Source organism: Carettochelys insculpta, chromosome 13 (assembly GCF_033958435.1).
Source record: "Carettochelys insculpta isolate YL-2023 chromosome 13, ASM3395843v1, whole genome shotgun sequence".
In the NCBI taxonomy this organism is placed as follows: Eukaryota; Metazoa; Chordata; order Testudines; family Carettochelyidae; genus Carettochelys; species Carettochelys insculpta.
Window position 1 is genome coordinate 13,843,086 of NC_134149.1, and position 12,871 is coordinate 13,855,956.

The 12,871-nt window shown below is 39.7% G+C and overlaps 1 protein-coding gene across 5 annotated transcripts in view; it reads right to left on the reverse strand.

The window, feature by feature from the left end:
* Positions 1-121: 121 nt before the first annotated feature.
* TMEM255A (transmembrane protein 255A) overlaps positions 122-12,871 on the reverse strand; it is a 53,550-nt gene continuing 40,800 nt past the window's right edge. For 2 of the 5 annotated variants that reach the window (XM_075007453.1, XM_075007455.1), the window contains exons 8-9: positions 11,485-11,628; positions 7,170-7,334 (exon numbers count right to left, since the gene is read on the reverse strand). In XM_075007453.1, the coding sequence (XP_074863554.1) occupies positions 7,173-7,334; positions 11,485-11,628 (306 nt within the window). In that variant the 3' untranslated portion in view covers positions 7,170-7,172. Of the gene's footprint in view, positions 7,335-11,453; positions 11,629-12,871 lie in introns of all 5 variants that reach the window. The other 3 variants (XM_075007456.1, XM_075007458.1, XM_075007454.1) reach the window with 3 other exon arrangements.

The window sequence follows — 12,871 nt, forward strand, 5'->3', positions numbered from 1 at the left end:
GGTCAATTATTTTAAACATTTCTGTAATACTTTTCCTAGCAGAAGACTGCAGAATATGCTCCCTGAAACTGAGAAGTAATGTAAATGATGCCTCGGCTCTGTAGCTGAGACTACAACAGATTTTACAGGCATGTTTAGCTAGATTTTCAATGAAGTTCTAAAAACTTTCTCCATTGGGAAGGGTTTCTCTAAAGAGGACTAAATCAATAATCAGCTTTTAAAAAAATGTTTATTTAGGTTCCATGACATAGGCATATCAATATTCATTTTCAGTTCTAATTATGTTCCTCCTCTCCCATGCAATTGGTACATGTTTAGGCACTTTGAAGATAGTTTAGTAAAAGTTCAGCGAGAACAAGAAATTCTAGTACTGAAAGTAAACTAAACTATCAGCAGGGTCACATAGTCTAGCATTTCTGATTTAGTAACTTGTTGAATTTTTGTAAATGGGTATATGAAAATTAAACAGGTTTATAGATGACTGAAAAGGATTATTGTGCATAGAGTTAGTTAGTGGCCTTTCATTAAATTTCTTACGTAAATGACAGTTTAGGAATTTTTCTTCTCATATTCATGATTTAAGAAAAACATTTCCTGTTCAGACCAACATTTCTTCTCCTTTTGACCATCAATCTTAAATTTCCATATCCTCCTTATTCTTAACGGAAAGATAAGTTATATTTCAAGGTAAGTGATTCAAATATAATTAAAGCTGTAATTAACGGGTACCAGAAATCAGTATTTGTAATAATGGGAGGAGGAAAAGAGAATTTGTTCAGCTACTAGGTCTAGTATGCAGCACTTCTGTTTTCTAGGCTAAGAATACAATATGTATAAATGTTTTTATATTGTAAATTTACCCTTTTAAAATTAGGAATTAGGATTTAATTCAAAACTAGGTGCATTGTCAAAAATCATAAAATAGGTTGATTTTGTGTAGAATGTTGATAACAATTGCTCTTTGGGCATCAGGGGATTATTCTTATTATTATTAAATGTGATAGGTTGATTGTTGTTTGAGTTTCATTGTTGGCATTTCAGCAGTTCCACACAATCCTTTCAAAGAAATAAAAACTGATTGCCTGTAGCAGCACAGGCTGCTCTGACTTACCTGTGTGCTAGATAAAAACCTCACCGCCTGTTGTCATGAAAACATTGAAGGCATTTTCTAAGTTTACCTGTTTTGATACATCTGGAATTAAGCTTACCTCATAAAATATATATCCAGTCATGGCTATCAATAGTAGCTGCTGCTAAGTTTTAACCCTTAAGTGAAACCAGGCCTACTGAGGTGTTTTTTTGGGGGGGAACAAACTGGAATAGTGTTTCAAAAGGTGTAGTTGTGCCAGAAGACTCAGGCCTGCATGTGTCTGAATTTAGTTTTCCTTGGAAGTGAGCGTCAATATCCAGAGTCCAGAAGTCATGTAAAATAAACTTTTTTTCAACTTCACTTCCAGTATTTATTGGATGGGAAACATGTTAGACCCTTCCTTTAAATTCTTTATGGGGCCCTTGGCTTTTATATTTAGATTTCTGGCTCTTGGACTTAAGAGTGGGTTTTGTTTTTTAAACCTTTATCATCACCTTCCAGTTTGATGTAATCCAAAACATTTTGTAAATATTAAGACATTGGCTCTGGAAAAAAATTGTATTTACACTGATTGAATCTAAAAATGCATTTTTATAAATGTTATTAGAACATTTAGAAGAGATTCTGTAGCAAACCTACTGATCATTTTACAAATATAAAGGTTAATTCTGATCTACAAAATATAATAATAATGGTTGAAAGGCCTTACTGTGTGGCTCCTATGGGAATTCATACCACAGCATTCCAATATACACGAATAAAACATATGGAGATAACAAAATTGATAGGTTGCTTATTTATTTTGTAGCGCTGAGGCATGCAGCTTATACAAAGAGGCAAAAGCTGACAAATGTATACACTGAACATTGGGTTTTACAGCTGTTACCTATCAATTGTTCTGTGTGAAACATTGTTCATTTTTATCAATACTGTAATGTACATACTTGTACAGTCTTTTCCTTAATATAGTTTTTAAAGTTGTGTTCTACTTTTCATTAACCAATACTTGATATTAGTTCTTAGAGCTTTCTATGGCAAAAATAAAAAAAATTAATTCTAGAGATGTGCAGAATGTTTCTTTTCAAGGGCAGTTCACATTTTGTGAGACACTTTGTGTTTCTAGTCCTCACTCTGGAGATCTCCCTCACAATTTAGGAAGACACCAAGCTAACTCCTGAGATCAAAAAGACTGAAACAACTTCAGATGCATTAATGTTTGTAGTTGTCTCCTGTGGAAATTTTAGAGGTAGCAGTGAACAAACATCTGGAAGATGATAAGGTGATAAGCAACAGTCAGCATGGATTTACAAAGAATAAATCATGTCCAAGCCACTTGATAGGTTAAGTAGCCTTATGGATAAGAGGGAAGCAGTAGATATGGTATACTTAGACCTTTAGTAAAGCATTTGATACAGTCTTTCATGACCATCTAATAAGCAGAAAAATACAGCCTAGATGGGGCTACTATAAAATGGATGCATAACTGATTGGGTAACCATTCCTGGAGAGTACTTAACCAGTGATTTACAGTCATGCTGGAAAAGCATAAAAAAGTGGGGTTGTGCAGTGATCAATTTTGGGTCTGGGTTCTGTTCAACATCTTCATCAACCATTTAGATAACAACATGAAAAATATACTTAGAGTTTGTGGATGATATTAAGGTGGGAGGGGTTACAGATACTTCAGTGGATAGGATTATAATTCAAAATAATCTGGAGGAAATGGTCTGAGGTAAATAGGATGAAACTGAATAAGGACACATGCAAAGTACTCTGCTTGGAAAGGAACTATCAGTTTCACACTGACAAACCAGGAAATGACTGTATAGGAAGGAGCACTGCAGAAAGGGATCTATGGTCACATTGGACCAAAAGTTAAATATGAATTAACAGTGTGACACTTGCAAAAAATAGCAAACATTGTTCTGGGATGCATTCTCAGGTGAGTTGTACGCATGACACGTGAAGTAATTCTTTACTCTGTGATGATTAAGCCTCAACTGGAGTATTGAGTCCAGTTCTGGACACCACATTTCAGGAAAGTTGTGGATAAACGAGACGGTCCAGAGAAGAGCAACAAAAATGATTAAAGGTCTAGAAAACATGACCTGTGAGGGCAGGTTGAAAGAATTGGGTTTAGTCTGCAAAAGGGAAGACTGAAGGTGGGCATAACATCTTTCAAGTACTTAAACAGTTGTTAGAAAGGGGAAGGGAGTTCTCTTTAACCTCTGTGGATAGCACAAGAAATAACAGCCTTAAATTGCAGCAAGGATGGTTTAGATTGGACAGTGGGAGAAAGACTTCCTAACTGTCAGGATGGTTAAGCATGGGCATATATTGCCTAAGGAGGTTGTGGTGTCTCCCTCATGGGAGATTTAAAGAACAGGTTAGACAAATTCCTGTCAGGGATGGTTTAACTCCATGGTGTCCAACCAGTTGTAAACTATACTGATTACTATACTGGCTACTGCTATAGCAAACTAGTCACATTATTTTGAAAATATACGCGTTGAACCTCTCTTGTCTGGCACCCTTGGGACCTGACTGGAGCTGCATGAAAGAATTTGCCAACCCATGGGAGGTCAATAGTGTCTAGCACTTTACCAACACTTCCACTGCTTACTGGGCTCTTAGAATATGTTTAGGGGTAAATTAGAGCTAAATAATAGCACAGGACACACAGCTGGGACATGTAGCTGTAAACAATCTTATGGGGCCACACAAAACTTGGTTACACCCAGTAAAAGTGGTTATCTTGCTAACTAAAATCATGTTGGATTACAGATTTTGCCAGATGAGAGTTTTGGATTAGAGAGGTTCAACCTGTATAAAATAAGTGCATGGGAACTGTACTTATTACACTATTCCCTGCTACATTAAAGCCAGCTTTCAATTTTAATGTTCTTCAGCAAAATTTCTTGGTGAGTAGCATACTATAGAGATCTTGCTGTAGGCCTTAAGTCCAGCTGACTGAACTGCACATGACCTCCTCTGCACACCTGTGGTTACATAAGACATGCAGAATTGTAGTTACTATAGCTAGAAAATGTGTATAAATTATTACAAAATAAGGGCTCAGTGGGATTAGTTAGGGTAATAAGCACCATGCCCAGGAAGGCTGGCAGTTCTGGGCCCTAAAATGGCAAATGCTCGCTTGGCTTTTGCTGTAGTTCCTAGTTACACACAAGGAATTTCAGTATAATCGTTGCAAAACTAATACTCAGAGCGCTAAACTATAACCTGCAACTTTGTATACAAGTTTTAAAATTCACAGTTTACTTTTGTGAAGTAATAAAAGGGCTGTAGGAGTCATGTAATTTTCACATGCTCATAAGCCATGCATACAATGCATGAGTGCATTTATGTTGAACGGTTATAATGCTGAAGCAGAAGGGAAACAGTTGAACAGAAAAGCCCAATGATGCTTTTAATGTTAATCTTCAGTTACAATGAATTTAAAGCAGTAATGTAGCTTTTGCTTAAATATAGCAATATATAACAACTAGTTTAAAGTGCAAAGGTTTGGCAAAAAACTTTTGCTTCTGTCAGGCCAAAAGTACCACAGTATACTTATTTTCAAAGAACTTTTTTCTGACATTGAGTTATTGTTGTCCCCTTGTTACTGTGCAGTAGGCTTTCATGTATTCCCTATGTCCTGTAGCCCTATTTAATAGAGAGAGGCACAAATGGTATACTGGATGTTTTCCAGGTGAGGATAGGACTCTAACATTTTAAAGCAGTAGAAGTAAAACTTTTCTTTTTAAATATATGTGATATATTTCTGTCCTACAGGGGGCTGTACCATAGATACTGTCACTTTTTAAAATTGCATGCAAAGTCTCTTTTTAGCATGTTAATTGAGTAAAACAGCTATAAGGCTAATTTAGAACAGGAGCATTAATGTGAATTTATTTTTGGTGCCCAAACATATGGGAGCTTTTTAAACCATACACAGTAAACTCATATCTAGCAGCCCTGGGACCGGGAGGTTGCTGGCTATTCAAATATTCTAGATAATAGAGAGGTATACCTAACAATGCACAATACTAAAGAAAAACGTGATTAGATATTAACACACAAAAATGTATGCAGAGTACTTTATCAGCAAGTCATATTGTACACTGTAAATTTACAGTGTATTTGCTATATTTATTCGTATTTACTTTTACTACACTGTACTTATGGACAAGGGAACTAAAATTTACTTATGATTAAAATGTCGGTTATTTGAGAGTTCCAGATGATAGAAGGTCAGATATGAAAGAGTTTACTGTATAGTGGGTGGAGCAGGAGGTTAGACAGACGTCTACTGGAACATGTTCTGCACACACTACTGCTTTAAATCCAGAGAGTATCTTGCATGTATTTCTCCCGCCATTTTTGTTGTCAGAGAGAAGTTCGACATTTGCTTCTGGATGAATATTTAATTATTGAGACTAGGTGGACTTGTATCTGACAGGGAACAGATGAATTTTAAAAGATGCCTAAATGTTTTGCAAATGTATAGGATTAAAAGCAGCATGTGGAAGTGTTGTTCTCTAAAAGTGCCATCCTGGCTCCCACAGGTAGTTTCCTTTCTGACACGGTCTCTCATTTGCTTAAGTTGCAAGTAGAAAGATGTTACAGTCTGAAGTCCTAGCTGTATTCCTTGTGGCTCATATAACAGCATTAAACTCTACAAGCCAAACTGCTCATAATTACATTTTGTCTAGTTTGAGATGACAGCTTGAAATGGGTGCAGCCTGACAGTTTACATTTCTTTAGGTGCAGAAGCTGAAACAGAATCTAGGTATAACAAGTAAAATGCAGATACCTTATTTTTATCCCCCAGATAAACAGATGTGAGAGGGAATTCTCAGAGTGAGTGGTTCTGCACTAGAAGTTGCCAAATGAAATCACTTCTTGAGCAAGAACCACACTTTAAAGCAACACTGTGACAATAAGGGTGAACTTTTTTGTTATGCAAGATGCATGCAAAACTTGCATGAAATCCAGATCAGCTTAGCTATCATTTGCAGATTAAAAGAAAGTCACAACAATAACAGCAAATTCTTAACAACATTGTCCTAGACTATTGTTTACGTGGTGTTGAATTTTATCCACAAAAGACTTACATCTTGAGAACAAACAGTAATAATTCATTACATGCAGCCTGTGATACAGCCACTAAAAAAGTTCTTACAGAGGATGCTGATTCAAAATAATCAAAACATTCCCAACAGAAAGAAGGACAACACATGGTTTTACTGAAGTGTATTTCATTGACTTGTGGACAGTTGCAGATGCCTTCGATTAGCAAAATGAGAAAAAACTGCATCTTTCTATTTAAGAGCTATCAACAATTGGATTGTAGATACACAGCCATTCAAATGGCACGATTCTTATGTCATTGATCACAGAACTAGCAGTGCTCTGTTCAATATACTTCCTACCTTATGAAGCATCCTGAAACAAGCCAACCTGGCTGCTGCCGTTCTCTCAGCAGTTGTCAGATTACTACAGGGTATCATATCCTATAGAACTGTTTTCCATCAGTTTGTATTATGATTTAAGAAACTCAAGCTCCTCTTTGGGTTCTCCTTTGATAAGGATGTAGACTGTAACCAATGAAAGATATAAACTACATTACATAGACAACCAATGTCCTGTCTGTAGGAAGCGAAAGGCCAAACAAAAGTAACATCAAAGATGATTTGCAAGCATCCTCACCTTTACAGCGAAAGCGTAGGCCGGAGCAACTACTGGTTCTGGCTAATCTTAAGCCATATTTATCCAGGTGACTGCTTGGCTCAAGATGAGGCACGGCAGACATCAATAGTCTAACCAGGTAGCACCTCTTTAAAAATCACAGACTATTGTAAACCAGAGGCCTGAATTTAGGTCACCTGCTATTCACCGACCCTAATAAGCATCAATTAAATGATTCTTGCTCTGTACACAGTTGTTAAACCTGTAAAATAAGTTTTTCAAGAAAGAACAAAACTCAGGATTTCATATTGTCTTCTGTAATCTTCTCTGCCTCCAACCCCAATAAAAATAAATACAAAATGTTCACAAATATTTTAACATCACACTTTTTTCTTTAGGGTGTATAAGGTGGTGGCTTTTCAAAAGGAGGAAAATATGGTGGAGAATAGCGAGGAGGAGCATTGGAGGACCACATGTAGCTTGGAGATGGTGACATTGACTGAGGATCATCTGAAAGTCCAGAAGGAGTAGAGGCTGGAAACACACTGGAATGCTGCTGAGAAGAGAGACAATTATCAAACTTGAAAAGATACAAGGTAAATAAGCATTTCTTAATTCCATACACCGAAAGGGACAGCGGTCAGTTAAAAAGAAGTTTTTACCAAACAGTATGACATTACTAAAACTTTGCATCTTGATCCTGCAATCACTTATTACATGTTCAGCTTTATTCAGATGACTAGTTCCACTGAAGTTAAGCAGATGAGTAACCACTTGCAAGATAAGAGCTTAAGCCTGTGGAAACTTGAGTTAAATTTGATTTCCTTTTCATTATTTCTGCTATTTACTGAACACATTTCACTGAGCTTGCATATTTAATACAGACTAGTCAATTTCCTCTTTCACAAACAACCACCAGTCCCATAACACTTTAAAGACTAACATGTTTGTTTATTAGGTAATGAGCTTTCGTGGTTGAGACCCACGTCTTCAGATGTGAATTGGATCTTACTCACAAAAGCTCATTTCATAATAAATAAATTGTTGATCTTTAAGGTGCTACAGGACTGCTTATTTTTGTGACGCTACAGCCGAACCTGACCATCCCTCTGAGGGTGCAGCTACACTAGGAACTAACTTCAAAGTTAACTTTGAACTTAGGCACTACTTCGAAGTAGCCAGCAGGGAGTCTACACACATTTTTCCCTTATTTTGAAGTTAACTTCGAAGTAGGGAGCCCAATTTCAAAGTCTTTACTCCATTCCCAGGAGTGGAGTAGTGCCCTACTTTGAAGTAGGGTGCGTATAGATGCTCAGCTTCAAAGTCACTTACTTTGAAGTAAGCAAATTCAAAGCTATTTTTGTAGTGTAGACACAGCCTGAGAGTAATTTCCTCCTTCACTTTTCATACATTAGACCACTTCTATAACATTTAGGTTGCAAACCCTGCCTGAGAATCAAATCTTCCTGTACATTTGTTTGGGTTTTACATAAAATAAGGGGATGGGCACTTCAATTTTGTAAAACCAGATTTGCCACACAAGACTTGCATAACTCCTCCTAGGCTACTCCATAGTGTCCCTTTAAATTGATGAAGGCAGCATGGCTCATTCCCATTTTATTTGGAAAAAGAAAATTGGCACATGGCCTGTGTGAAAATGGCTTTGATTTTTTTTTTAAAATATATCATCTCATGTCATATATGTACATGCACATTCATTTCCCTCTTACAGCTCTGTTACAGCTCATTATGCCACCAGTTAAAGGCAGGCTTGGATCCCTGTGGAGTAAACTCTGGGAGGCCACACAAAAGTGTCAAAAACCAAAGGCTTCTGTTTTGGATTATACTTTTAGATGGCAAAATGGCTTTCCCTCCCCTCCCAATTAGGACCAAGCCCCTTCTCCCTGCCAAGTTGCAGCCATTTGAATCCTCCAAAAGGCTAAACTTTGACATACAGGGTGACTTAGCTGTGGGGGATGCTGCTGTGGTACTCAACCAGAGACCACAACCTTGGGTTTTCAACATTACCAAGCACACATGTATTGCTGCCTAGCAACTACCAGGAGCTTTTGACGAGAGCCGGCTTTGTTGCAACTGTAGAGTAGGCCTGGCTTATTTTGGCTCCAGGCAGCAGTCAGATTTTATTAATGAAAGAGGCTGCTGAAAATGCTTCACTTTTGATTCCTTCCTTTCGAAGACGAACAAAGGGCAGAACAGGCTGCTGCTGGGATGTAACCACCTACTCATTTGCATTTTCTTCTCAGTGCCAGTGTTGGCTTGCTACCTGCAGAAGTCAGATCATTGGGGAAATGCGACCTGCCCAGTTGTCACGCCCCCTACTCTTCCCACCACACAACACAAATGACTAGCAGAGAGCGAGGTCTGCTATTTTTACATGGAGGCTGACTGTTTTCTGTCTGCTACGTTCGTGCCAGATGTGCGACAGTGGGATGGGAGAGGTAAGGGTCTGCTGCCACTGGAAACGCCTTGTTTCACGTGATTGGAATGTCCTGGATGACAGGAATCCGGTCTAGGCTCACAGCTGCCGTGAAACAATATCAGCTCAACCCCTAGAACTAACAGGGTGTGTCTACACAGCAAGGTTTTTTCAAAATAACAGTCCTTATTTTGAAGTAACTATCCTAGCGTCTACACAAGGCAACCGTTATTTCTCATGTCATTGCACAAGGAATAGCACGTATTTCAAAATAGGGGCTGTGTAGACAGGAAATAGAGCCTATTTTGAAATAAGCCATACTGCACCCAATGGCTCTATTTCAAAATAGGTTCTATAGTGTGTAGATGCTGCATTTTGAAATAGGCAAGTGGTATTTCAAAGTACAGTTTGCATGTAGCGGCATTATTTCAAAATAAGCTCTTCTGGAATAACCCTTCAGCTACAGTTACACTGCCCCAAACTGCCGGCTCATTTGCATATTCACTCCCCAGCGGAGGCTGCTGATGTCAGAAAAAAAAAAACTGTAAATGTGGGTCTGCTGGCGACACCCCACGTTTGTTGACAGCCTCTCATGCCTGACTTTTTTCAGGCATAAGAGGCTGACGACAAAGGTAGGGAAGCAGTTCGCTGGCAGAACCCCATTTCCACTGCTTTTTTTCTACATATACAGAGAGAGAGAAAAATATACTGATAGATAGATAAAAATAAATATGTGGCTCAATGCCCTCCCCCTTCCCCAGAGCCAGGCACCCTGAGGCCCCTCCTCCCACCGCTTGTGGCACATGTCTCTCTTTCCGAGTTCCCCAGGCTTGGAAGGCACCTCACCACCACCTGCCCTTAGCATGAAGAAGTGCGGTCTGTGCCTGCTGTGGATCAGCTCCCTGACACCCCCAGGCTCGGGCAGCAATAGCACAGCCTTCCATATCGCCCGCAGGCTGCGTGCTCTCTGTGCAGGTTAGCAATAGGCGCACACCAGTCCCTGAATCCTCTGCATGTCCCTCTGGCATGTTTAATCCTGTTCTACCTGCAGAACAATCAGGTTCACTGCATCCAAAGGAACAGTGTATGCCACATCACAACAGCCAGTCCAGGATCTCCACACTTAGAGAGGTACGTAGTGAAAACAAGAATGAGTTTATCATTAACAGAGATTCAAGTGATGGCACATAAGAATACTAGAAACAAATGGTCTCTCTCTCTCTCTCTCACACACACACACACACACACACACACACACACACACACACTCTCTCTCTCTCTCTCTCTCTCTCTCTCTCTCTCGGAGGCTAAAGGCTAAATTTCACTTACTAAACATTTCCCTGCCTCCTACAAAGTGGTTTGCCCCAAGTTCTTTCCCCAGTGTTTTTTAACACTTTAGCTGAGGTCCCTTCTCATGTGATTGAGCCCCGTGGTGGGTTGTACTCACAGCCTGAAGGAACCACTCGGAGTTCATCTGTCCCCACAAAGCAACAATTAGCATGTTGATAAGATGGTCGATGGGTGCCCATTGCCAACCAGGCAGTACTCAATTTAAACATGACCACAGACTGAGATAAGTGTCTCATCCCCACTGTCTGACCAGAGGACACAGAGCACTTCTGGTGACCTGACCCAAAGAACATAATTTTTAGTATATTTTCACATCTTTTCTGTACACACATCTTGCAATGATTACGTGTTCCATGGCAGACGTTCACTAGAGACCTTCTGTGAAGTTCTTGGGCAGACTAGAGGGTAGGTACCAGACTCGGGGGAACCCTGTACCTCTGGGTGCACCTGTGCCCTCTGTCCTTTGGCATTATATGATCTGTGGGTCACACTAGGGTTGAAGGAGGCACAATTTGTTACGCTTCCGTGAAGGTGGAAGCTCAGTATGTCTATACTGAAATCCCTCACTGTGGCTGCAGCTCAGACACACACACCGGAGCTAGCTTTAATCTAGTAACTCAAGTCCCAGAGTAGTGAAACTATGGTGGTGTGGGCACACCTCGGGTAATTACTTGTGGGGCCAGATGAAAATTAGCTTGGGGATGTCTGAGTGGCAGTTGCACCCGGTGACTGCAGACTGGACAGGCCCTTAGTGCAACTTAAATACAAAGGTAAGGGCAAGCTGTGTGTTTGCAGAGAAGGTCTAGCGATCTCATTGGAGGAGAAATTGCCTTGGTAGACCTCAGGGGAAGAGACACCTTCCCGGTTCCCCAGCTGGGGTATTCTTACCTATGTAACACCACTGTGTGTTGTGCCGTACCTGGAAGTCATATGCTGAGTATGGTGGCAGATGAGGAGTGCTGTGGTAATAGGTGTTGTAAGACGTAACTTGAGGCCTCGAGTAATAGGAGACTGAGGGATGTGCATTTTCAACTGTACAGCTCAGTGTAGGAAGAGAGGGAGTCTGTTGAGGCAAAGACACACAGAGTCTGACACAAAGGTTAACCTGCACCTGCCTCACACTCACAGGTAAGTGACACCTGACTGGCAGCAGAAGTGATTTAAAGGAAGAGTGACTGATTTCAGAGACCCGGTCTGGTGAATTAGCAACTCGCAGTTCTGTTGATTGCTTTGAAGTCAATTCATTCTGTAGCTATTTGGGTCGTTTGTTGCGTTTGTTCCTTTTGTCCCAAAGCCCGTCCCTCAACAGTACGATGAAAGGGTTTTCAGAACGGCTTCACAAATCGGAGAAGGAAACGGTCTTTAGAACTCTTTAGTCTAGTAGGCTGATCTCTTGTTTGCAATAGCACATTAAAATGCATTGGATGTTACAGCTCTTCCGTTAAAGATGGTTCTGTACTTCTCTCTCTGCATACTGTGTGGTCAAAATCGTTTGGACTGAGCTTAGGTGACAATGCTACTTATTTATGCATGACTAGAGAGCAAATCTTCACGAGTGACCTGGCATATCTCTCATATTTTGACAACATTTGTTCATATTTTGTTTGGGAAGCATTTGATGGATTTTCATATAGAGGCTCAGAAAATTTTTATTTTTGAAATCAGGCACATTGGATAAAGTGCGTTATAAATGCCGCAAGAGGAACAAATTCTTTGTTGCATTACTTTAATTTAGTATTATTACAAACGAGCCAGGTGCACAGAAAAGAGTATATGAATCTGCTTCTTTGACTATACCTCTCTCTCTAACAGAAAAAGATAGTGGTGGTTCAAACAGTAACCACCCAGCACTGACTGTATGGCCCTGTATCCCATACCCTATTCAAGGCCAATGAAGTACCACCTAGCGTCAGAACGGAATTTCCATCTTCTTCTAGGCCCAAATTATCTTATCTGCCCCACTCCCCCTCAAAACAAGCCACAGAAACCTGCTTTTTCTTAAAAGAGACATCAGGCAAAATATTCATTTTAAAATGGGATTCCTGCCTGGTGTGTTAGTAACGCCAGACATTTTAAAAGTGATTTAATCTTACTTTTCTTCATGTGCTTATTTCTTAACCTTTTGCAGTTCCCTCTGCTTAGGCTGTGTCATTGGATCTGCCAGTTTAGTCAGTTTCCCTTTCCGCTTTTAGGTATTTCAGATCCTTCTTCTCAGCACAAGCACAATGATGCGCGAGCTGAATTATTCACACATTGTAAAGAATATTTAAATTATCACCACCTGTATATACTGTGACATCATTACT